Source organism: Petaurus breviceps, unplaced genomic scaffold, assembly GCF_028583685.1.
Source record: "Petaurus breviceps papuanus isolate PSGF00001 unplaced genomic scaffold, PetGlider_PUasm1.0 90556, whole genome shotgun sequence".
Taxonomy (NCBI): domain Eukaryota; kingdom Metazoa; phylum Chordata; class Mammalia; order Diprotodontia; family Petauridae; genus Petaurus; species Petaurus breviceps.
In genome coordinates this window covers 4,007,814-4,034,519 of record NW_027187273.1, presented here as the reverse complement: position 1 = coordinate 4,034,519, position 26,706 = coordinate 4,007,814, and the positions used below count along the sequence as shown (strand labels likewise).

Below are 26,706 nucleotides of genomic sequence, written 5' to 3'. Positions count from 1 at the left end.
GTACCATCTTGCCTTAAATACCATCTTGACAGCCAGACCTAACTTCCTTTCCCATGCCCTATCAACTTCATTTTTATTCTTTCCCCTCTGGATCCTTCTTTTTCTCCTGGGGTAATTTTTTTCTTCCTCTGCTAAAGTTTTTCTCTTCCCCAAATTTCCCTCCAGAAGTTAAATCTTTCTCCATCTCCACAATTACAAAGCCTTCCAATCATTGTTTTTCACATTTTTTTTCTTATCTATGGCTATCTGGTGCCAAGGGCTTGGGAAGCAGATTTAGTAAGTTTGAGACATATACCTAGCAACAGCCCTGCCAAAATGAATCTGTTGAAAAGAAACCTAGAATGTAATGTCCAGTCCATACAGGAAGGGGCTGGCTGATTATCACGTTGCAAACTCATACATTGGTCAGTAAGAAAGAAAACAAGAGGTAACTAAGAAGGGAAAGACTTTTTGGGGAGAGGGGAGTGTAGTATGTGGAACCAGGATTAACTAAGACGACCTCATTAACATTTATAATTCATTAATTTTATTCCTCACCAACCTTAGGCTTTAATTGTCTTTGTGTATTTGTGTTCTACTCTTTTCAGATTGGAGATCATTCTCATTACTGAAGCAGATGACTACAAAATATAAGTTAGAGTTCTCGCTGTTTTATGTTTTTCTGTCACCATTATGTAATGCTTATTTGCTTTATGAAGCAAATATACAATCAGGGTTTTTTAACTAATTTGTGTTTCTGTATAATCAGTTTCGCTTGACATTATTGCTTTACTTTTAACATAAAAAACCTAGAGGATTTCAAGATAATATGCAAGTTTCAAGACAGCTTTTAAAATTGTACACTATAACTACTACTTTGTAGAGAAAATTGGTTATAAACCAAAGGAGAAAAGAAACTATTTCCAAAAATGAGATTTTTTTAGCGTGGAAGAGGCTGTCTAGCTCAGAGGAAGAGAGACGTATTTTCATATGTAATTTGTGGTATGTAGATTTTTACATTTATTTTTTAATGCAATGGTTAGGATTTTACAACTGATTTGGGGAATCTGAAATTGGAAAAATACAGTGGATAGCAGAGTGTTATTATTAAATACAGTGTTGAAAATCTGCAGGAACAATTTTCCTTTGGACTCTGAGGCAGAAAAATATTTCTATTCTGAGATATTTTATGTAGAAATTATGCCTTCTGGTCCTGAGGGAGCCTATTTTAAGGACATCTTCCAGTGGTATTTGGTATTCAGTATGCCAGCGTTGGGCTTGAGTCAGCTCCTCATTATTCTTGAGCTTCTCCTGCACCATGCTATTAAGTTTGTTCTAGCCTCGAGCAAAAAAGAAGTCATTTTTCATAATACCACATTTGATCATACTACACTTTGGAGCCTGAATTGCAGTAAGAAACATTGCTCTACTGACACTAGTTTATTTTTCTGCTTTCTTTTTAGTTTTCTGTGTTATAGCTATTACAATAGTTGCTGGTCAAATAATAACATTTTAAAAGAAAGAGATACAGTAGTGTTACCACTGTGACACAGAAAACAGAAACAGTAGGTTAACGAAACTATGATCCCAAACAGAACAGGAGAAAAGACTCTTTGGAAAATGAGCTGGCAAATGCTTATTGTAGCTTCTATAGAAGTTGGTGCAAAGGGAATCTATCCATCCCTCTCTTTTCCTTTATCTTATATCTCGTGATCTTATTCCCACCAATAAGAGGGTAAAGAGAAGTGAACTGAAAGTAACATTTTAATAGGGTTAAAAGGGGAACTTGAGAAAATTTGTCTGTTCTTGTTTTTCATGTTGAACTATAACAACTACCTGAGACATGGCAAACATTTATATATCCTGCTTTGGAGTTTGCTGTGAATTAGGGTATGGATTTTGTAACTCCTGGAAATTCTCTGTCATTTTATTGTGTGGTATAGTGTACATCTTGCACAGTACTGATATTACCCAATTGTAGTGGTACCTAATAAATGTTTTCTAATCTCTTATGTTTATGAATCGTCAATTGTAGGAAAACCAACCTGTGGTTAAACATAAAGTCACCCGTTAGGACGTATATCATCAACAAAACTGCTGGTTAAAGTTAATTTAGAAGCCTTTAGTGGCTAAGCCACAAGCACAGAGTACAACTTTAATTTTCTCAATGCCACATTGAATTTGCATTTCTGTCAGTTTAAAAACGATATTGACAGAGAATGAAGCTGGCATCTTTCCAGTCACTTGTTAAAATACTACCACCAGGAATAGAGTGGCAGTTTTTGTTCTGAAGTGATTGCTTTTGTCAGCTAGAGCCCAAGCAGTTATAAGATAGGACTTTAATTGGGTGCTGTTAAGTGTATACATGTTTGGGAGTTATGTATTCGGATCCTTGAGAATAGGAAGCTTTTAGAGAACAGCTGGATTGGGGATTAGGGCACCAGATTTCCTTTCTGGATCCACTTTCACCTTTATGCTTAAATTACTAAGCAGACTGTTTAAGCTGTGTACTCCAGTACCGTCAAAAGATGGGCTGCTTGCTACTTTTGTGTTGCAGTGGTGAGGATAAATTAGATTAGTAAATGAGCAAGGTAGATTAGTTGCATTTTTAAGAAAAAATACATCAAGGAAAGGAAAAAAAAACAGTTAATTGTTGGTTCAGGAATCCTTTGCTCAGGCTTTCCACCATCTGTTTGTTAGTTGTTAAAGTCTAAGAATTAGTGACTATTGGTGATAGGAATACACTAGAACTTCATATTCTATTTGTTTGGTTACCTCATCAGCACTCATGGGTTTATTTATTACTTTTACATAGATGACTCCCAGTTTTATATATCTAGCGTGAGTCTCTCCTCTGGGCTCCAATATAGTTGGGTTTGATCATTAGTAAGCATGACTATTGGGTTAGGACCAATAAGACAAGCTATCACTTGAAAGGAAGGACACAATGTGCATGCCGTATGTAGGAGGTATTTAATAAATAAATGTTATATTAAATTAAAATTTTTTCCAGTCTGACCCTTTTAATTTGTGATTGTGGTAAAACTAAAGGTATGTCTAGTCATTCTTATGTCTAGATTGCAAGATTTCTAATCCTTTTCTTTTTTCTCTTTAAGGTAGAGGGATGGCATTTGTGAAGAGTGGTTGGCTGCTTCGACAAAGTGAGTGATGGGTTTAATCTACTTTTATACCTTCTTCATAAATTCTAGAATAGGTAGTTCCATTAAGAATTTTTAAAGTAGGGGCGGCTAGGTGGTGCAGTGAATAAAACACTGGCCTTGAAGTCAGGAGGACCTGGGTTCAGATCCGGCCTCAGACACTTAACACAAAAAATAGCCATGTGACCTTGGGAAAGTCACTTAACACCAATTGCCCTCCAAAAAGCAAAAAAAAAAAAGAATGTTCCAAGTAAACATAGAATTAAATGAAGAGGTTCTTAATTTTTCTTGAGGAAGGATTTTCGTAGCTCCCAGAGCTTATGATATAATGGGAAAACAATAACCCAGCCTTGAATTTGGAGTAAATATATCTGGGTTGAATTTTAGTTCCAATACCTGTTGATTATGGGCAGGTCGTATAAGTCTTTAAATCTTGTTGGTTCCCTTTCCTCAGAAAGCTAGTTCGTGGCTTGACCCAGTTTGGGTGTGGGCATTACTTACACTGTGGGGATGAAAATAATCAGATTCTGAATTTTCCAAGTATCAGACATAGTGACAAAGACTTAACTCCACAAAGGGCGGGGACCAGATTTTATCTAAAACCTTGAATCTTCCCTGGAGCTTTAACTGTGTGCTTTGCACTTAGTAGGCCCTTAATGTTTGTTGAATTGAATAATGGTGTTCAGTGAGTTTATCCTGAACTAAACCTCTGTTCTACTCTAAATCTTATTGAACAAATCTGATTTCTCACTTAAAGAGTATTGGAAGACAGTGTGAGCTTTATCTTTCACCTTTTGGCTACTTAACCAGGTTTCCCCGATAATAAGACCTATCCCAAAAATAAGCCCTCCCCTTACTGTGTAAGATTCCTCTAAAATAAGCCCTCCCCCGAAAATAAGCCCTATCGAGATTGCTACTGTAGTGAAGGTGATCCCCTGCGCTACACGCTACATTATGGTACCCTCTCTATGCACCACTGTTCCTCCCCCCCCCCCCCCCGTGAAACGCACGCCGCGCTCCGAGATGCATCCAATCAGAGCTGCAGCAGTGAGCGCGTCATCCTGTTCTTCCCCAGTGATTTGCTTATTGAATAAAGGTACATTTTTTGGTTCACATTTACCTGTTTATTAAAATTGCTGTCAATGTTCATTAAAATAAGCCCTCTGGTGTTTTTCTGTCCAAAAAAAATAACAAGACAGTGTCTTATTATCGGGGAAACACGGTATTTCTCAGCCTGTAGACCCAAGTAAGATGCCTGCAGGCCCTAACCCCTCCCCTGCCCCCCCCCCCCCCCCCCCAATTGCTAGCCACATTTTTTCTAGGCTTAAGAGGTAGGAGATTGCCTTATTATTTTGTGAGACTATTTGCCACTAGCTATTCTGCTTAGATAAGCCCATCATCATGGAGATTGTTTCAGCTTTGGTACTCATAGCTCATCTGTACCTTCAGGTGTTTTTGCCCCTCTGATTACAGGGTGAACCAAAAAACTTCTCCCATAGCCTCCCTTCATAGAGGGCTCAAAATCACTGCAGTCTCTTAATTTGCCACCAGCTGCCCTACTTGGTGACTCCATCATCATTGTCAACATCATGATATCCTGGGTCTGGGGATCAGTGAAGGAAGGCCAGCTTCCAGCTTTCTTTTGTGTATTGTCTGTCTCTATTAAATTTTAAGTTCCTTGAAGGTAGAGACTGTCTTTTTTAAGAATTAGTATCCCCAGAGCTTAGCACAGTGCCTACCTAGCACATAGAAGGTACTTAAGAAATATTTATTATAATCATTCACAAGACTACATGTAACAACAAATTCGGAGACATAAATTTACCTTTTAAAATATGGTGACTTTTGAATTCAGCTAAAGTATTAACTCAGAAGAGCCTGGATTAGCTAGGGTTTCCCAAATTTGACCTGTTTGAAAATGGGACTAGACCAGATAATGCTTGTTTAAGATCTTTTCCATCTCTGATATTTTGAAAAAAGTGTAGGATACAACTCCTAGGATAGCTGCATTCTTTTAAAAAAAAATTAAAATTCATATTTTTAAAATTTTCAACATTCACTTTTATAAGCTTTTGAGTTATAAATTCCTACCTCTCCTGATATCTGCGTTCTTATTGCTATATGAAAAATCAATTCCCTTATGAATATTTTCTGTTACTTTGTTTTGTGGTAAAAAGAACAACTTTTTTTTTCCTGTTTAACATCTGACTTTCTAACATCAATTTTCTTTTCTGTAAAATGAGATGGTTAGACTAGTTGAACTTCAAACACTGAATCACATGATCGGACTGTCCCATCCTTCTTTCCCATTAAGCCTGAGGCCCAGGCCTGTTATGTATCCTAATAATTAGGAATAATAGATATTTATGTAGGGCATTTAGGTTTTTAGGGGACTCTCCTTCTGAGTCCCTCTATGGCAGAGACAAGTCATTTCAGACTTTACAGCAGTGAGGACATAGCACATTTGAAGTGACCTGCTCACAGACAGAGAACTCACCAGTCACAGGTTGAGTGCTGCTTCTTATCTTGAAGATGTATCTATAAGGCAATCAGCAAGTATGTGAAAATGTTTTGAAAAAGGGGGGTGGGGTGAGAAGTGTTGTTTCTGGGACAGATATCCTAAGAGATCTCTTTTTAGAGCTAAGACACCTAAAATTTAATCTTTGAAGGGGACTAAGCCAGCATGTTGAATCCCCATGGGTTGTTGAGTATAGGGAAAGGAATGGGAGATAGGATTTCTTTAACTCAAATCAATGTTTAATATGCTTTGCTTAGCTTATTTTTTGGTTCTGCAGTGAATGGACTACATGGTGTATATTATATGTAAAATATTGCAGTGAACATTGTCACAACTGCAAATTTTAATTTTACTATGCCTTATTTTATTTTTTGATTGCTTGGTGAAAGTTCCTTAGTAGCCTTACCCAAAGAGCCAAATGGGATAATTTCTTGTTTATATTACAGTATTTTAAAATTACAGAACAAGCTAATATATTATTTTGATTCAAATCAACATCTTCCTGTTTCATTCAGGCACAATTTTGAAACGGTGGAAAAAAAACTGGTTTGATCTGTGGTCAGATGGCCACCTAATCTATTATGATGACCAGACTAGACAGAATGTAGAAGATAAGATTCACATGCTGGTGGACTGCATCAACATCCGAATGGGAAATGAATGCCGTGGTAATAGAATTTTGCTTCATGCCGTTAAAGTCCTTTTCTTCTGTTTCTTTTGCTTGATTAGTCTAGAAGACATATCTGTATTTCCTCTTAACATTTTGTACTTCATTAATGGATTGAGCTAAAACTCTTACATAAGCCCTATTGGAAGTCCTGATACTTAATCTTGGGATTCCATGTAATAGGAGTTTATCAGTGGGCAGTGTATAGTACAAGTTGCATTTCTGCCAGATATATTTATATATTTGAATCTCTGAAGGGTCCCTTTTTCCCCAGACCTTATAATAACGAAAGGGTACAAGTCAGTCAGTCTATGATGTGTTCGAAGTTTAGTTTAGTTTTACCCATTTTTTAATATGAGGTATAAAAATAATACAATCTTGTTTTAGCTTCTTCTAAGGTACTTTAAATTATTTCAGAATTTTAAAACTTTATGTTTCACCAATATATATTTTTTTGTCAATAGCTAATGAGCTATAAATAATGATTATTGGTTTTCAAAATGCTTAATATAGTTTGTCTTATAGAAGAAAGGTCTGTAACATCTGGCCCTGTCTCAAAAATACAAGTTGAGGAAATTAAGTATTTGGAACCCTTATGGAAAAATAATTATAAACCCCTAAAGGGCAGAAGGGAGGAATCTGTGATTCCTCAACTAATTTCTTGGCTTTGCCTAGTGCAGAGGTGGGCAACCTGTAGCCTTGAGGCTGCACATGGCTTTCTAGGTTCTTGGGTTTGGTCCTTTGAGTCCAAGTTTTACAGAACAAATACTTTTATTAAGGGGATTTGTTTTGTGAAGTTTGGATTTGGTCAAAGGGCCTCCTTGAGGACTTAGAGGACTACATGTGGCCCTGAGACCACAGGTTCCCATTCCCTGGTCTAGTATATAACAAGGTACTTATTAGTTCACATTAAAACATTATGACTGAGATGGGACCCTCATGAGATAGGTAATACAAGAAATATTAGCCTTTTTTCACAGATGAGAAACTAAAGCTGAGAGAGGGAAAATGATCTATTCATGGTCACACAACTCTGTGTGTTAGATGTAGGCCTTGAAGCTGGGTTTCCTGATACCCAAAACCAACAGTGTTCTTTATCCTACCCTATGTAACATTTTAGATAAGAATCATAGAATCTCAAACCTTGAGGGGACTTCAGAGATAATATATTTGACGAGTTGCATTCTTCTAACCCATACCCTAGATTGAAGTTCCAGTATTGGTATTTATGTCAATTTGCCATTCTGCCCTCCCTCACCCACATTTAGCTTATAGCTGTATGAACCTACAGAAAAATCTTGCTAAAATATCTGATTGCTTATATTTTATGATAAACAAGAATGTTTATAGGATAAGATAATCTTGAATTGGAAGGGACCTTAGACTATCTAGTCCAGGGGTAGGGACCTTTAGTAAGAGGATTTTGTTCTGTAAAACTTGGACTCATTCAAAAGGCCACACCCAAGGACCTAGAAGGCCACCTGAGGCTGCAGGTTCTCCACCCTTGAATCCTAGTTCAGCTCTTATTTGACAGATTATGGGGTAGGTCCTGGGAATTTAAGTGTCCAAAGTCATTTAGGTATGTATTGTCAGAGATGGAATTTGAATACAGGTTTTATTTCTGCTGTATTTCATAAAGTCTGGATTCTTATTCCCACTAAAGCAATTTATTCTCTTTCATACTTGCTGCTAAATAAAACTTACTTAGCTCATTTTGTATAATATATTACATTGAATTGGGATACAGGCAGCCATTGTGTGTTCTGCATATCCCCTTGTATGGAAACCGCATTCTTTAGAAAAAGTATTTTTAAAATTGCCTATTTTATTTCCCTGGAGGGAGTTGAATGAAAATAAAATTGTAATTTTTGTGTTTGATTATGGAAAGAGAAAATACTTGTTCACTTTACCTATATTTTAATGTTTAACTACATTTTTAACCACTGGTTGCTTTCAGTGTAAGCACGTGTCATTTTTCTCTTTAGTGTAAAATGATGGCAACTTTGCTATTGAGGGTTTTCCCTTTTTTAAAATTTTTTTTGCATGGGATATTATCTTTATTGATTTATGTACTGGATGAGCAGTTGCCTCTTTGTGGTGCCCTGTTGAAGAAGTCTCCTTTATTTACTCATGTAGACTGAAAAAGGAACTTTTCTTTAATCTTATTTCTGCTTTAAATCTCTCAGAAAACATACTACTTGTTTCATTTAGACTTGTTTTCTGATTTGAGATGATATGTCTAATGATACTTGGTGTCCTGTAACATATTTTTTGTGTTACTTAAAGTCTCCCAGTCTTCTGAACTCCTAATTTTTCCCCATAGATTTTCATCCTCCTGAGGGTAAGCCAAAAGACCGTGCACTGCAAATTATTTGCCGAGATGGGAAAACTATCAATCTTTGTGCAGAAAGTGAAGATGACTGCTTGTAAGTGTTGTTCTCTTTTGCATTTGAAAGAATATTTTCTGATGTTATTTCCAATTAAACTTTTATGTTGTTGAGGGGGTGGAGTTGGGAAAAGTGGGAGGAGAGTTTCCCTTCAGGCTTTAGAATAAATGACTCTAGGAGGATGGGCGAGGGAAACTTAGTTATCATAGTGTAAACATGGAATTTCTAAGGGTACATTCTGATTCTATGTTGCTTTGAGAAACTGGTAGAAAAACTGCCTGGCTATCAGGCTTTTTAAAGGTGATTTATACAGGTCAGTGTCATGATTCTAGAATATGTACTAAAACAGCACGGTTGGATAGAATCATTATGTGTAGTTTAAAAATGTACCTTCCTTCTCAAAATGACACTTGACACATGGTCAGCAGAGCCTGTGCTTTGCACTGCCTGTTTGCAATATGCCTGGTGAAAATAAGGAATATTTATGAAATGTAAAGCTAACTGACTGGTAAGAGAGTTTGAGCTCACATTCAAAGACTTGCAGTATCCTAGAGACAGAGAGAATTTCAATAGTATCTAGTCTAACTCATACCTGAAGAGGAATTCTCTCTCTGTATCTTATCTGATAAGTAGTCATCCAATTCAGCCTTTGCGTATAGGCCTTCAGGGATGGGGGTAACTACCACCCAAAGAAGTCCATTCCAAAATCTAAAGGTTTTCCTTATGTCAAGCTTTAATATGAACAACACTTAATCCCATATCCTTTAAATTAAATTTTACTTTTTTTCAGTTGACAGAAATCTATCTTCTCCTCATCTTCCACTCCTCTGTATCCATCCCCTCAAATTAGGAAAGAAAAACAAAACTCCTGTTATAGACATGTATAGTCAAAACAAAAGAAGTTTCCATTCTCGCCATGCACAAATATCTGTATTTCAGTCTTTGTATCAATCATTCTTTACTCCTAAGCCTCACTTTTCTATGAAGAGGTGGGTAGCAGGTTTCATCATTATTCTGCTAGACTCATGGTTGGTTATTGTGCCAGTCAGAGTTCTCATGTCTTATCTTCACAAAATTGTCATATAAATTGTTCTGGTTCTCTTCACTTATATGAACATCAGTTCATATTAATCTTTCCAGTTTTCTCTGAAACCATCCCCTTCATCATTTTTTGTTTTCTCAGATTCCCATTCTTTGCTACCTTAAAAAGACCTATAAATATTTTTCTATATCCTTAATTTTCTACAACTAATCTCTCCCTTATCCTACCTTCCCAATAATTCTTCTTTCTTCCATTTCCCTCCTATTTCTCTGTTAAGTGTCCTTCAAGTACTAAGGATAACCAACTATGTAGTTAAAATTATAAAGTAGACATCTGTAAGAGGTTTTAATTGTTATGTAGCCTTTTGAATAAAATTAGGAGGATGATGTACCCTTAAGTAAAACTACCTTTCTCTTTCCTTAGGGCCTGGAAATTTGCACTCCAGGATGCCAGGACAAATACTGTAAGTTTTCAGGTTTTGTGTATACATCAACCTTTTTAGGGTCAGGCTGTCATTATTTATATACATGGCCTTACTGGACTAAGGAGAGGAAGTTGGGACAAAGGAAATGGGAATGGTAATATGGGCTACTTTGTTGTATCTCCCAAATTGCCTCACTTGGTTGCATGAATAGGCAGATGGAAACACTGGTAGTAAGTTACAGATTGGGGGGGAGGCCTTTGGTGCTGTTAGCTAGACTGTGGATAACTGGGCAGTTTTGTCTAGATTACTACCCTCTGATAGGCATACTCTTGGTTATAAGACATTATAAGTTTTTTCACAAGGTGTAGTAAAAGGCCCATTGGATTACACTTTGTTTTAGTTTGAAATACAAAAAATACCAGCAAGGCAACATGTTTTCAGGTTTCCATGTGTACATCTTGAAATGGATTAGGTATTCCTTGTCCAGTTTCATAGAGTTCAGTATTAGTATAGCAAAATCCCTCCTTTGTATTCATCTTTTAACAAATTGTATCATTATTCTTCAATGTCACTGCCTAAAAATTAAATCATTTAGTATGTTAAGCCTTTGGTTTGTCAGATAAAACAAAATATGAGATTCTGTCTCTGAAAGGAAAAGTCAGTTTAAATATACACATGGGAATGAACATTGTGAAAACTGAAGAAAATTAAAAAAAAGTTTTCTGACTTACTCTTGTAAGCTTGCAAACAGTATAGCTCGTGTCTTTTTGATGTTAAACCAAATTTTGGATTGGCTTAGCATTGTTTATTTCTGTAGTGTATGTCAGGAGTCTACTATGGTTCATCTGTGTGTGTGTCTGTGTGTGCATGTGCACACGCATATATGCATATGTATGTATGCATACATATATGTGGGTATGTGCAAATATATACATATATACCTATACATATGCATACCTATAATTAAGAGGGGGAGAAGGCCATGGTTTTTTTTTTAACTAGGGAGCAGTTAAATCTTAGTAAACTTAAAGAAATATGTTGTGACAACAAACTACAGTGTCTGTATCCCTTTAAAGTTTCTGGAACAGTGTTAAGGAGTGTCAGATTCCAGCTTTTTTCACTGGCAGATGATTTCTTAAGTCTCTTATAACAGCAAAAAAATTTGAGTATGGCTTCATAAAAGGCTTTTAAATAGTTTTATGAACTTTTTATTTTTTGGTAGTCTTTTTTGAAGGTCTTTGGCCTTAGTCTTTATCCATATGAACATTATGCTATTGTAAATGATACCATAAAGATTTATAAACATTACTAGTCAGTGTCTTTCATACCACAGGTTTGATACTTTTTGTTTTTCCCTTCTGCTTATTTTATTTCAGTGATCATATTTACATTTCCCATTAATGAGTGAACTTGTGATTTTCATTTTGTATGTCCATGATAATAAAATATGTACGCAATACACTTTTGACCAGTTTTTCACACTCTCTAAATGATCTTTTTTCTTTTCTTTCCTCTTATGTAGGCTTATGTTGGCTCAGAAGTCATGTATGATGAGACTGCTGTTGCTTCATCTCCTCCTCCTTATACAGCTTATGCCACACCATCTCCTGAGGTATAGAAGGAAGTATAAGGGAATAAATAGAATCCTAATGGTAGAAGGATTTTAGTCTCTTATTTCAGGTCTTTTTCACCTTGAATGCATCATCAGAGAATTTAGGATTACATCCCAAGACTTTCCCATTTGAATAACTGAATCATTGAAATTCAGTGAACATATAAGTGCCTGTTTTGTGCACTGGAAGGCTGCCTACCTGGGTTTTTCTTTTTCCCTTTTGACCACATTTACTCTTGAAACTGTATTGAATTGTGGAGTTATTATAATATTTGTTAGTGGGAGGATCATTCAGGTGAATAAAATCAAGAATTTTCTAAAGTTTTAAATGATATTTTATGAAAGGCTCTGGGTTAAGACACTGACTGCTATCATGGAACTGATAGTCTAGTTTAAATCAATAAGCCTTTATTTTTGCCTGTTAAGTGCCAGGCACTGTGCTAAATAAATACAAAAATATATACAAAATAAAAAAAATAATTAGAGGGAGTTCCAATAACCAGGGGAATCATGAATGGATTCTGGGGAGGCTAGCATATGAGCTGAGCCTTCAACAAAAAGGATTCCAAGAGGTGTAGATTAGGAAAAAGGTCTGTAGGACAGTCTGTATGAAGACACTGGAGATGAAAAATTAGGTACAGGGAATATCAAGGAGGCCAGATGAGCTAGAACATAGCATGCGTGAAGGGGGCCATATGAAATCAATCTTGTGTACAAGTTGGAATTTTTAAGGAAACTTTTTAAAAGGGCTGGACACTTCACAAATTCAAATAACTTCAGTATCACGTATGTCTGTATGTAAATATATATATATATATATAGAGAGAGAGAGAGAGAGAGATGTAAGTCAGTATATATAGATAGACCTAAAATGATTTTAGCCTATAGTTCTTATATAGTTCAGAGCACTTGTACTGCTTTTTTTTTTTAAGGTTTTTTTGGCGGGGAGGGGGAAAGGCAAGGCAATTGGGATTAAGTGACTTGCCCAAGGTCACATAGCTAGTAAGTGTGTCACATGTCTGAGGTCAGATTTGACTGCAGATCCTTCTGACTCCAGGGCTGGTGCTCTATTCACTGTGCCACCTCGCTGCCCCATAGTTTTTTTTTTTTAAGCAGCTACAGCCTTTTTAGGCAAGAGGTTTCTCCTGCTTGCTGCTCTAGCAATTTAGACATGGTTATTGTCCTCTTGATATTGCTAATTGGTCCACGAGAAACTGATTTAGGTAAATATAGAGCTACTGAGAATAATAGTTGCTAATATAGTGCATTGTAGTCTGCACAGCACTTAGGTCACACTAATCCTGTGAGGTAAATGTTGCAAATGATAGTGAATCATTTTTCTGTATGAAGAAACTGAGGCTTAGATAGGTGGTAATTTGCATGTGGTTATTCAGCTAGTTATCTCACTAGGCCTCAAGTCTAGGTACTCAGTTGCCAGTAAATCTAACACAGTGCTTGGGACATAATAGGTGCTTAATAAATGTTTATTGACTGACTTAAGAGTTAGAAGTGACTTAAGAGGTCACCTATTCCAAACCCCTTCCTTTATAGATGAAGAAACTAAGGCCAGGACACAGTAAGTGATTTGTTCACAGTCATTTACCTAGTTAGTAAAGAGCCAGCTAAGTTAGTAGCTAGTAGTTCTCTGCACCAAGTTCTCTGCACCAATTCCAGTGTTTTTTCCTCAAATCTTTACTCAAATTTCAGAGTCAAAATTTTAGTTTATTCGGAATTATGTTTTTAATCTTTGATTTATGCATGGCAATATAACATAAGTAATTTTGTAAGAAAAAGAATCTTTGTAATATGTATAATCACCACCCAACTTAACCATTTTGTTCAGTTTTTTAATAAAGGCTTTTCTTTAGTAAGGATATGCCTACACTGCATTTCATTGTCTATATTTATATGAAATTTTGGTAAGTATATTTCTGGTCATTTTAAATTTTGTAAAATTTTGGTAATATTAAATTAAAATTTTGCTAAGTACAACCTAGAGAGGGAATTTGAATACTTTTTTATATTTACATCACATTATTATATTTTAAAATATATTTTCTTGAGTGTTAGAAAACATGTTATAAATCCTGTCATATACCTAATATTCCATTGCAACAGGTATTTGGCTATGGTCCATATAATGGCGCATACCCTCCAGGAACTCAAGTTATCTATGCTGCTAATGGGCAGGCTTATGCCATACCATACCAGTATCCATATCCAGGTAACTAATGGCAATGTTATTTTCTCTTTAATTAGTTCTAGATTACTTTTTGTTTATTTTTCCTAATTTTGGAATGTCATTTAATTTTTTGTTTTTTATCATAACTATGCTCTTCAAATCAAACATCTACATAAGAACTTAATGTTTCTAATTGCTTTGAAGTAGTGGATTAGGTGTAAAGACTATAAAACAAAAAGTCTCCTCTAAGGATCCCAAGGGGAGAAATCATAATTAATGAAGTGCATTAATATTTAAGATGTAAAATAAATGAAAATATCTGTGTTAAAGGAAAGGAAATCTTTAAAATAGATTATTTTTATTTTTCCCCAGTTATCCTTTGAAATTTCTTTTTTGTTGTCCTTCTGGACATTTTTATTGACCATTATAATAGAGATCTTCAAAGGACTTAAATTAATCCTCAATTTTGGTATAAAAGGAAAACAAATGATAGATTTCTAGCTGGAAACTTGTAAGTTGCAACAGGTTGCAGGTGCCATGGTAAAGGGTTAGAACCAAAAATATTGGTTAGGTTGCATCTATAATAGACATTTGGCAGGGAGGTAGGTTGGATTTGGTGAAAGTACTGGAAGCCAGTGGTGAAGGGAAATGAAAAGGTCTTGAAATAAGAAAGGAGTCTAGAATGGGGTTGTGGCTAGGTGCCGCATAACAGAGCGAGGTAGGAAAACTGATCAGATCATGTATGAATAGCAAGGGTTCAGAGGAGATGCTGGATAAGCCATAAGGCAGACGAAACCTGAGGATGTCAATTTTGGAGGACACGGAAGGTGTATGGTGAGAAGTTCTGGGCCATAAGTAGGGAACAAGGTAAGTGAAAGAGCTGTGAGGGCTTGGATGAACAGAAAAGCATGCATTCTTTTTATTGAGTCCTTTTTCTCATGATTCTCGTTAGGGCATCATCCAGTCCCAAAATGTTCCTTTTGTAAAGGGTGGGACTTGGCCAGCTTCAAGTGAGGGAACAGGAAGGGAATTAGTCACCGGCTCAGCAGCTCCTGATGCAAAGGTAGCTCATTATATAGGGCTGTCTCCAAGCCACCTGAGAGTATTATTGCATGATTAGCAAACTGTCCTTTTATGCAGAATATACTGTTTATCTAGCAAGCTCTGGGTTGAGTGGCGTGCCTGCTGTCTGCAGATTCACCATTCATTTTCATCTTCCTTGTGGCAATAGGAACATTTCCTCTGATTAATTCATTTCCATTGTGCAGCTCTTTGTTAAATGCCTACTGTGTGCATATAGTTAGGGACTGTAAGGAATATAAAACTGTAACACATAGTGCCTTTAATTTGTAATCTAACTGGGGAGACAACTTGAGAATCATCTAGTCCAAGCTTCTCCTTTTGTATATGAGAGAAACTGAGGGCTCCTTTAATTCAACAAACACGTTTAAGTTTCTTTTATGTGCAAGACATTGTACTATAGGCACAGGGCCAAAACAAAAATGAAATGATTTCTGCCCTCAGGGGGCTTACCTACTATTGGAATACACAGCACTCAGATAAATACAAGTTTATTTTAGGAAGAAGAGAGTAGCAACAAATTGAAGGACCAGGAAAGACTTTGCATAGGAGTACTCGCATCAAAACTGACCCTTGAAAGAAACTAAGAATTCTTTTTAAAGGAAAAAAAAATTTATCTTTTGCTTTTCATCATTTTTATTCCCAGAGATTTACCTTCTTTCCTCCCTCCACAGAGAACTACCCGTCATTTAATACAAAATTAAAAAGAGAGGAAGAAAAGAGAATAGAGCAAAAGTCACCAATAGCTCAGTTGAGTTTGGCAGTATATATATCTCCCTTCCCCTCCCACCCCTACACACGCCTTTGTAGGAAACCAAGAATTCTAAAAGGTGGAACTGAGGATCCCAGTGCATAGCATGCATGAAGGTAACCTGCGGGAAGACGGGGTGATGGGAGATGGAGTATTGAATTCAAGGAATACCTAGTAGATCACTTTTGCTGGAATGTTGAATACATCTAGGAGAATAATGTGAAATAAGTGAATAAAGTAGGTTGGGGCACAGTTTTAGAAGGTCTTAATTGCCAGTTTGAGGAATTTATAGGAGACTGCTGAAGAATTTTGAGCAAAGGCCTGATGTGATCAGATTTGTGCTTTAAAAGGAAGATTATTTTGGCAGCCATGTGAAAGATGGCTTGAAGAAGAGAAAGCCTGGAAGCAGAAAGACCATTTAAGAAGTTATCACAATTGTCTAGAGTAGGGATTAGGCAAGCTAAAGGATTAGAGAGTAATATCTTAGATTTTGTGGGCTGAGTGGCAAAAATTAAAGCTGTTATGTAAGTATTGCTATAACAAGAGAGAAAAAAAAATTTCCACGTATTTTACTGATGAAATTAAAAATGTAATAGAAATAATTGAGTATAAGTTTTTGTAATATGGGTCTACCCATTAGAAGAATGGAATTCTTTGCAGGGTGGGGATGTGAAAAACATTTTGCAGAAATGGGTCCAAAATGAGTGTTCTTTAATGAAATTGATTGTAAATTTTATGTTAATGCTGATCGGTAATGAGATTTTATGTATTTCAGTTTTGAAAATATCTTTTCACACGGGTAATCCTGCCAAATACTGTTATCAGTCAATGAGCATATAATTTTAATTGAGTATATTCATCACTTGGAAGGTGCTTATAGAAATGCATTTCCACAGTGAAATAGATTTTGAAATATGAAAATTTCTTTTGCAGTTGCATCAAGGTTCAAAAAACGTTGCTGGAACTCTAGTTTTGAGTTCAGAAAATATGACTATCTTTTACAAATTTGTATGGGAGTGGACATCTCACTTGTTTTAACTTTTTTGTCTTTTTTTTTGGAGGGGGGAAGGCAGGGCGATTGGGATTAAGCTAATAAATGTTAAGTGTCCGAGGCCAGATTTGAACTTAGGTCCTCTTGACTCCAGGCCATTCTATTTGCTGCATCACCTAGCTGCCCCTGTTTTTAATTTTTGATAGCCCAGGAAGTATATAAAGCATCTTGATATTACTTGTGATTCAAACAATGTTAGTTGTCATTGAATTGACTTTAACATAGCATAAATCTTGCACATAAGTTTTGTTTTGCCTTGTGATTTTATGTTGGATTAGTTAAGAAACATGAACAAATATTTCAGGAAAGCTAATTTTCAAAGCCATTCAGAGTCTTGAGAATAGTGTTTGAGATTCAGAAAAAATTCAGTCTCAGCTCTGAGCCCCCAAAATTAAAAAAAAAAATCCCAACAGCCTTTTCCCCCTCATATTTTCTCATTTTAACACAATGGGTATGTGCTGTTTTTTTAAAAAAAGGTTTCAGTACAGCAATATACATGGCTTTCAAAGTGCTGTCGAGTTATAATTGTGTCACTGTGATTTATAGTATACTGAGCAGCAGTATTAAGCTATGATAGGGACATATACGGTCTCTGTCACAGCTAGTCAACTCTGTGGTTGTGGCAGAGCAGCTATGGAAAAGCATATATAGACAGTACATAAATCTGAGCATGGCTGTGTTCTAATAAAACTTAATTTATGGACGTTGAAATTTTAATTGCATAATTAATCTTAATGTGTCACAAAATATTATTATTTTGATTTTTTTCAATCATTTAACAATATAAAAACCACTCAGCCTACAGGCCATATAAAGATGGGTGGTGGTTCAGATTTGGCCCTTGGGCTATAGTTTGCCAAACCCTGGTCGAGGGTATAGATGTAAAAGGTATTGTGAAAATAGAATTAAGTGGACTTGGCAACTGACTGAATGTACAACATAAGCAAGTTGGAAGTGTCCTAGATAACTGAACTTATGAACTTAGTCTCGTATTTTCAAGTTACTTTGAAGTCCGCCAAGGTCATGTAGACAACATTAGAGCTGACACTAGAACCCATGTCACTTAATTCCCCAAACCCTGCATCCATTATATGCAACATTATATATAAATACAAGCATTTAGGAGCAGTATAAAGTAGTTATATGAAAGATCTTAGAAGGCAGTGTGTGAGTAAATGCTAAATGTATAACACTAACCAAGTACAATAAGATTTCAGAAGGAGAAGAGATTGCTATTGGCTGAAATGGTCAAGGAAGACTTCATAAGGATGGTGGCTTGTGAGGAAGGCCTTTAGCCATCAGTAAGATTTGGGTAGGTAGGAGAGGGAAGGGCAGTCACTCCAGGCTTGAGCACAAGTATGGAGGTGAGAATGTTAATAACATTTTGTAGGAATGGTGAGTAGACTGTCTGAGTTTAGAATTCAAAGCCAGATCATGGATAAGCCTTGGTTTTATCATTTAGTTATGTGAAGCCATTGAAAGTTTTGAAAAAGGAAGATTAATCAGTGGTACATAGAATGAATTGGATAGTAGAGAGGCTGTAGACAAAGAGATCATTCATGATAATGAACTTTCATTCCCACCTTTTACCTTTTGCTTCAATAATAATTTAATAGTGTGAACAGTGACAGTATAATTTGGTTGTTTAAAAGATTTTTAGGAAAAATGTGTACTTTCTGCTCTTAGATATATAGTAAATTACTTCTATGTAGTTAAAAACAAAAGCAAGTTATAGGAAGAGATTTAGTTTTAATTTAAAATCTAATTTGCATGATTGAAAGTTTCTGTTTTAAAGTTCATAACTGCTCTATTAAAGAATGATTCTTAGGTAATAATGGTTGAAAGTTTAATGGGTTTGCCCTCTTCTCTCCTTCTGTTATACTGCCAGTGAGCTAATTAACATTCTAACCACTCTTTCATCTTTGGAATTTCTATGGAATCCCTGAGTTCTCCACAATTCAGCTCATTCCTCATTTATTACTCTATCCATTTGTTATCCTGATGGATCTGTACTTCGCCAACTGTAGTAGAAAATGGAGGCTCAAGTGTTGCAGATACATTAAGGCACATTGTCAGAAATGCAGAAGAGTAAAGCGGAAGGAACAGTGGATTTGGGAGTCGAGTTCTGGGTTCTAATCTTACCTCTGACATTTATTTACTGCCAGTGTGATCTTGGGCCAACTCAGTTAACCTCTTTGCAGTTTGCAGTAAAAATGAGGGGGTTAGACTAGACAGAAACTGAGTTTGCTTCCAATTCTGAATCTCTGAGCCTTTGCAGTTTATTTTTTTGGTGGGGTGATGGGTAATAGTAGAGATTTTATTTGTCTTGAGTTGATTAATTTGACTTTCAGTTACCGTGAGTTCATAAGTGGAGGAGGTCAAGTATTGGAACAAAAAAGTATTATCAAGCCTTTTCTAAATTCAATTTAATTTTATTCTCAGTTCTGAACTCTCCTGTCCCCTCCTCCCTCTCCCCTAACAACTGAGAAGCCAAGCAAAACAAAACCCATTACAAATAGGAATAATCAAGGAAGACAAATTCCTACATTTCCCCTTCAAAAGAAAAGAGAAAATATGCTCTGATCTGCACTCTAATGAGTCAGTCCATCAGCTCTCTGTCTGGAGGTGGATAGAATATTTCATGAATCCTTTGAAATTGTGATTCACCATTGTGTTGATCAGAGTTCCTAAATTTTTCACAGCTGATTATCTTTACAGTATTGCTGTTATTGTATAAATTGTTTTTCCTGGATCTGCTCACTTCACCTTGCATCAGTTCATGTGAGTTTTCCTAGGATTTTGAAACCAGTGAATCAAGCCTTTTGCAAATAGTAGTAGAGGGGTGGTGGGATCCCCAAAAAGCACTGCCAGCACTTTTACTCCACACTGGAAAGTTAGAGTTTTCCTTGTATAGCCTGGACTGTAGGAATATAGACTATAGGTCAGAAATTCTAATAGAAAATAACTCTTGTATCTGTTTGAGGAGAAGTCAGCTTTGTTTTGTTGGTTTAAAAGGGAATATGATATCCTGTATCTCAATAAGAAAAAAAATCTTTTGGTAGAGTTTAGATAGAAAATATCCCTGTCCTCTCTTGTTTTGTGCTGCTTTTCTCTAACAGCTTTTGCTGATACTTTTTGTTGTTTTACGTTAGTCATCTCTATACCTCCTCCCCCAAAAGGTATACTCATTGAACTCATTACCTTCAACAAAGGAAAATAGTTAAGCCAAACTAACCAGCTTAGTAGCAGTTTCTGACAGTGTATGTAACATTCTGTTCATCTTTTCTAGGACCTTATGGACAGCAGCCTGCCAATCATGTCATCATCAGGGAGCGTTACCGGGACAACGATGGAGACCTGGCTCTGGGCATGCTGGCTGGGGCAGCCACTGGCATGGCCTTGGGATCTTTGTTCTGGGTCTTCTGAGTTTCTCTACATCTTTGTAGCTTCCAAAACCTTTATTTATTTTCTGTGTGCGATAATAATATATTTTGCAAGGTATTCCTGTTTTACTGTAAAGATTTTTAATGACAGTTACAATAGTACTTTTCAGATAGTGACATCTTAATTATAATTAGTCAGTATAAATTTCACAAGGCAGGATTGTAAGTTTGCTGTTCAGTTGAAATACGAATTAAAAGGATACTTGATCATTTCAAACTCTTTTATGGAACTTAGTTGTGTAAGAAGGACTTATATGAGCTCATTCATTTTGAAGAACATTATCACTGCAGTGTTAAATGCAGAGCAAAAGAGATAGCTTTGTCATCCATATTAGAAGTATGCTGCTCATATAATGACCCCCGAATAGGTGATTATTTCTGGCAGGGAAAAGCTCAATTAATCCAACTGCTAACTCTCAACTTCAGAATTAACTGTGGAACAGTCTGGGTGTTGCTGTTGGCATGGCAGGGTAGTAAACTATGCATGATAAAGCAATATAGACCTTTTGCACTACAGACTCCAAAGAATAGTCCCCAAGACAGTGGTGACACTCCATATACCTCCGTGTTGACCCTGTCCTTATCCAGTGGTGCTCTACTGTTGGGCCTATTTTCTCTGTTGTGAACGGATTTATTGAATCCTAGAGATTGGAACTGGTAAGTTTTTTTAAAGAGCTGCCAGTCAGGACAAACTCTTGTAAATAGGGCTGGAAACCTACAGTTCTTTGACATAGTTCTCAACTATGAGAGTTGTAAGAACAGTTTAGAGGCTGAGGTGACTGGGGTTTTGTTTTGTTATTTTGAAAGTCTGTACTACCCATGCATGCATTTAAAAGATGATGGACATGACTTTTACCTTCTTAACTTTTATTTAACATGTTGAAAACATTCAAAGTTCAGACCTCCATTGAGCACATTTTTATATTGTGTATCTGAGCCATCCCTTCTCCTCTCACCTTGTTTTGAAAAACGAATATGTTACCAGCTTACAAGTAGTTCTTTTTTGGTTTTATCAGATTGGCCTGCTACAGAATATTGTTCTAAGGGTGGAACAGACTGAAAGCATTTGTAGCCAGTAAAAGTAAGAAGAAAGAATTAAAATCAAACTCAGGGTTATTAGTGTGTTTAGTTCTTGATCATTTTGTAGAGTTGAGATAAGGTAGAAGGATGAGGGAGGCTAATGGGAAGAATTAATGATAGGAGAAAATGATTATAGAAATAGGAAGGAGGTTTGCTTGAGCGCATGCAACTAAATCTGTATCTTGTTATAGATCTATAGATTAGCAAACAGCTGAATTACTCTTATTTCATGTGACTTTCAGCTAAAGCTTATTTTTGCCAACAACCTTTAACATGGTTTGAAAATGTGTGTACTCTTCAATCCCATTTTAATTTTTCTGATCAGACTCCTTAGGAGAGTTTTCTTCATCCTCAAGCATGATACAGTCGTTTTTCATGGACCATTTGATAAATCTGCTTTCTTTTACTTGAAAAGCCAAAGTGTTTTATTCTCCATATCTACACTTACTTGATGATGAGAAAGCAGTAGGAGGGAAACAAAAGCTCAGGGAAAGAATGAGATGTGCACTGTTCGTGAGCAGTCATTCCGGAATTTTTGATGGTAGAATTGCTGCACGTGTAGATTGCACACATTTTTTGTTTCTTGTATTATCTATAGTTCAGGCATTTTTTCTGCTTCTTAAACTTGTGGTTGAAATTTGCTCAAAACCTACTAGTTAACAAAACTGTTTTTAAGGTGTCAGGGAAATAGGACAAGAGCCATGTTTGTGATAACTCAAGATTATCTTAGGTCTCACTTTGAAAATAAAGCTATTCTCTCTCTCTGAAAGATGTGAAAAGTTGATGATCGCACTATCATGATTAACTAGAGTTATGTTAAAGTAGTGTAAGGTAATTTAACATATATATAGTTATCAGTGGAAAGACTCTGTTTGACCAAGTAGACTGGCACATTTGTTCTCATTAGTTCTCATCCAAAGCTTACAATTTATGAATATGCTTCTTTGGAACCCAGCTAGTGAAATTATGTAAAAAAATAAAACAATCAACATCTAGAAGTTAAACCTAAAACACATCAGGCAGCTAACACCATACAGTAATCTTATCATTCCTTAATTCATTAAAGAAATATTTATTGAATGCCTGCCATGTGCAAGACAAATCTATAGTCCTATATTATTTCCTAATTTATATGTAACTTGCCCTATTTTCTATGATCTAGGATTTTTTAAAAACTAGTTTGAGAATTTGAGATTTTCCCCTGTCATGGTGTAGTGACATAAAGTCCTTTCTTTGTCATATGAATTCTGTTTTGTGTTTTGGATAACTTATTACATATCATTGTTTCCTCCTAATTAACTAGTTCTCTGTCTCATGAAACTTAACACTCCATGTCAAATTGAAGGCCAAACCAGCTTTATAATGAACCCTTGGATTCTTGGCAGTTCCATAGGCCTTTTCTTTCTTTGTTTCTTTTTTAACTGGAGAGTGCCATCTCACTTGACATTTGACAATTGGGGGGAAAAGTCACAAAGTCTGATTGTATAATTGGTTGATGCTTTAAAGTCATTGCTGTTAAGACTTTCAGTTGTATGTAATAAGAATATTAAAATTATAATGATTTAGACAATGTAGTTTATATGAATCCTCTGAAGCACTGTGAATTGAAGGGATGTATTTGCAATAAAGTGATTGTTGCAGTGAGTTATTAATATGAAACTCCATGAGAGCACCATGTCACTGACTCATTGTCTGCATTATAGTGCTAAAATATCTGTAAATACACACTGTCCTTCTATTCTATTATCCAGGTATGTTTTATAACTCAAAGGAAATGTAATTTCAGCATATTCCTCTGAGTCCCTTTGGGCTTGGATTGGGAACTCCATGATTGGGTATGAAGGCATTATTATGTTTTAGCCTGAGGGACTTTGGCCTTTAGAAGAATCAGGTCTTTGGGTGAGCTTCTCTAAAACAGTCTTTCATTGAGTTCCTCAGAAACATCATAAGCGTGTTTTCCCTTATCTTTGCGTAACTGCCTGCATTCAAGAAGGTAGCCTATCACCATCATTTTACACATGGGAATACACAGGCCCAGAAAGGTAAAGAAAGTGACTTGTCCAAGATAATAATTAGCTGGTGGCTGAACAGGTGTTTAGAACCCAACTTTCCTAATTCCCAAGCCAGTGCATTTTTCTATCTGCCAAGTACAGCTAGTTTGTTAGTTACTAGTGATTTTACCTTAATATGAAACAAATTTAGTACATTAGTTTCTAAAATCTCATTCTCATACCTCTAATACTGTTGATACTGGCTTTTGATAGTCCTTGCTTTTGACTGATTACATTTCTATATGGTACTTTGCACAAATAATCCTAACTAAAGAAATTAGCGAATTAAGAGGCTTTTTTGTTTTGTATATCTGGGAAGGTTTATTACCTTTTACCTTCCTTACCTTCCATTTGCATTTTCTTTACTAATCCTGCATGGGGAAAAAAGCTGACCACCCATGTGTTACACTTGTTATTCTTTCTGTTGACAAATGTTTTGTTTCCTTGGTGTCAGGTAGGTTAGAGTTGAATAAACTCAGCAAGTTAAAGGGAAAGTATTTGGCTTTCATGCAGATTTTTCCTCAGAACTCAGGGGAAATGGATTAGATAGTAAAAATAAGGCTTCCCCAAACCCAGATATCTGTCTCCTCAGAGAGGGCACAGTGTAAGGCAACAGAGTTAAAGGGCAAAATAGTGTTTTATATACGATGCAAGTAATGCAAATTTCCTATCTTCATTATCCTGGGTAATATCTCCTTTTGCTTTTGCTGATAGTTTTAGAAAGCAATGAAATCTCCTTGCCTGAGATTCTTTCCTGTGATTGCCATCTTGCCTCCACCATGTTGTTTCTATTGTGCCCATGAAACCTGTTGTTCTATGCAGAATATGCATTTGTGTAGCATATAGTGAAAATGTTGTTAATAAAATGTGTCGAACTGCATTGTATATTGTGATTTGTTCACTTGGCTGAATTTTTTTTTTTTTTTTTGCTTTTTGGAGGGGGGAAGGCAGGGTAATTAGGGTTAAGTGACTAGCCCACGGTCAACATGGCTAGTAAGTGTTAAGTGTCTGAATCTGAATTTGAACTCAAGTCCTGACTCCAGGGCTGGTGCTCTATTCACTGTGCCACCTAGCTGCTCCCGTGAATTCTTTATTTCAATGGAATATGGTATCTGCTTTTTCTAATGTGCTAAAGTAGGCTTGATCAACAACTTGATTCGACTCTTAAAGGATTCAGTCTATCTATATGTTTGTTTATATACCTGTGTGTTCATTCCTATTAAGATTAATATGAAAACAGGTTATACAAAGAATGAATCACTATCCTGGAGGAGAATAGAGCTCAGACTGAGAGCTCTTGTGCCTTGATTGGGCCTTACCATCTTTTGGTATCAGTCATCCCTTTTGACTGCAACTCATTCCCTTCACATCTTTGCCTGTTCAAATTATTTGTATTTCTTCTTGGCCACATCACAAGTTACTATGTATTATGCCTCTTTTTTCGTACATGCTGATCTTATAAAGGACTTTGTCAGTTTTCAGCTATTCACTTAGGCTGATGTCTTGCAGTTATTTGGAATTGACTTCTCATACTCTCCTGTATACAATTGGTCAAAACACTAAGGATATAGGACCTACATTCTAGAGTCTCCTTTGCACCATGATGAGACATATTTAAGACAGCTGAAGAAAGAGGAGTGAATCCACAACAGATGGCATGATTTAGGGCCTAGAAAATGTGAATTTATGCACATAGACCCAGGAATTTTAATTCTCAGAAGAAAATTAACAGGTCTTTAAGACATGATTCGAGAATCTCTTTTGGTTTGTTGTCAAACACAACCTCCTGGCACTTAAACCTCTCTATAACCTGGTCCCTTCTTGCCTTTCCAGCCTTAATAGTTGTTATTTTCCACAAACCGTGTTATTTGAGCCAAACTGAGTTTCTTGGTGCTTTTTACACATGGAGCTCTTTCTCTTATTTTAAACACCACCCCTCCCCCGCCAGCCCCCAATTCCTGGAATGAATGTTCTTTCCCTTCACCTCTGCCTCTTAGACTCCCTGGTTTTCCTTTTAAGATTGATGTGCCACCACCTTCTATATGTAGTTTTTCCTGCTTTCCTAGTAGCTAGTGTTTCCTAAGGTTACCTTGTATGTATGTTGTATGTGTTTTGTAAAGCCCTGTATATGTGTATGCTGTCACCTCCATTAGAATGTGAACTTAAGGCCATGGACTTGGTTGGAACCTAGCATGTAGTAGATGCTTTATCAATGCTTGTTTTATTCCATGTAGGGTTCTGGAATGGAGTTGTGAAAAGTGATCTGAAGTGTTCATTCACGTTTGAAGTTTCTGGCTGGATGTGGATGACAACTCCTTTTGAGTTTCTTTTTTTTTTGACTTAACAGTGCTCACTGGGCTTTGGTATCAGCTGCATTGGGTGTTCCATAAGGAATGATTGCCCAGAAGGGTAGTTTGAAAAAAGTGATGATCACCTTCCATAAACATAATTCGTGAATGATAAACAATGAGCAAAACCTACCTACAGACTTATTCTGAGCCAGCTGACCCAACAGGTTATGCAAAACTGGCTAAGGCCTGATTTATGTTGATATTTACATTAAAAAACAAATTGGAATTTTAATTGGTTCCATACATTATATGAGCTGTTTAAAACTCTTAGTTTACTCACATTTGCATAGCACTTAATCATTAATAAAGTAAGGTGTCTACAAATTATATGTAAATTGCTGGTTTATATGCATGATGTAAATAAAATGTCATAGAAGTTTTAAAAGTTATTCATCGCTGGACAGTTGACTGGAGTATAGTGGAAGGGCACTGGACAAAAAATTTAAAAAGAGGCTCCTTACCCTCATTTAGCTATGTGTTAGTGGGCAAGTCATTTTCCCTTTCTGGGCCTCAGTTTCTTCATCTATAAAATGAGGTGGCTGGACTAGATGATTGCTTTTTTCTTTTTTTCCAGCTTTTTCTAATCTTAACTTTTTTATGTTGATTAATTTAGACCTAGAGAAAGATGTGAAGCTCTTCCTTCCTTCCTTCCTTCCTTCCTTCCTTCCTTCCTTCCTTCCTTCCTTCCTTCTTTCCTTCCTTCCTTCCTTCCTTGCTCAGAGATAGGGATTGTGTCTTATCCAAACTTTTTATCTTCTTTTTCCCACAAGTGGCATAAGACATATTGGGGAAGTATAAATTTCTTCTATCTGGCATTCAAAGCTCCCCACAATCTGATAACTCACTAACTTTCCTGCCTTGTATTTAACTAGTCTGTACTTCTTATGTTCCAGCCAGACTCAACTCTTTTAGACCATGAGAATGTTGTAT

At 36.2% G+C, this 26,706-nt stretch overlaps 1 protein-coding gene across 3 annotated transcripts in view; it reads left to right on the top strand.

The window, feature by feature from the left end:
• Positions 1-20,511, top strand: part of PLEKHB2 (pleckstrin homology domain containing B2) — a 457,251-nt gene extending 436,740 nt beyond the window's left edge. For all 3 annotated transcript variants that reach the window (XM_069063365.1, XM_069063364.1, XM_069063366.1), the window contains 7 exons: positions 3,096-3,140; positions 6,171-6,323; positions 8,646-8,748; positions 10,175-10,214; positions 11,698-11,787; positions 13,906-14,011; positions 20,141-20,511. In XM_069063365.1, coding sequence (XP_068919466.1) covers positions 3,104-3,140; positions 6,171-6,323; positions 8,646-8,748; positions 10,175-10,214; positions 11,698-11,787; positions 13,906-14,011; positions 20,141-20,277 — 666 coding nt within the window. In that variant the 5' untranslated portion in view covers positions 3,096-3,103 and the 3' untranslated portion in view covers positions 20,278-20,511. The remainder of the gene's footprint in view (positions 1-3,095; positions 3,141-6,170; positions 6,324-8,645; positions 8,749-10,174; positions 10,215-11,697; positions 11,788-13,905; positions 14,012-20,140) is intronic.
• Positions 20,512-26,706: the final 6,195 nt, after the last annotated feature.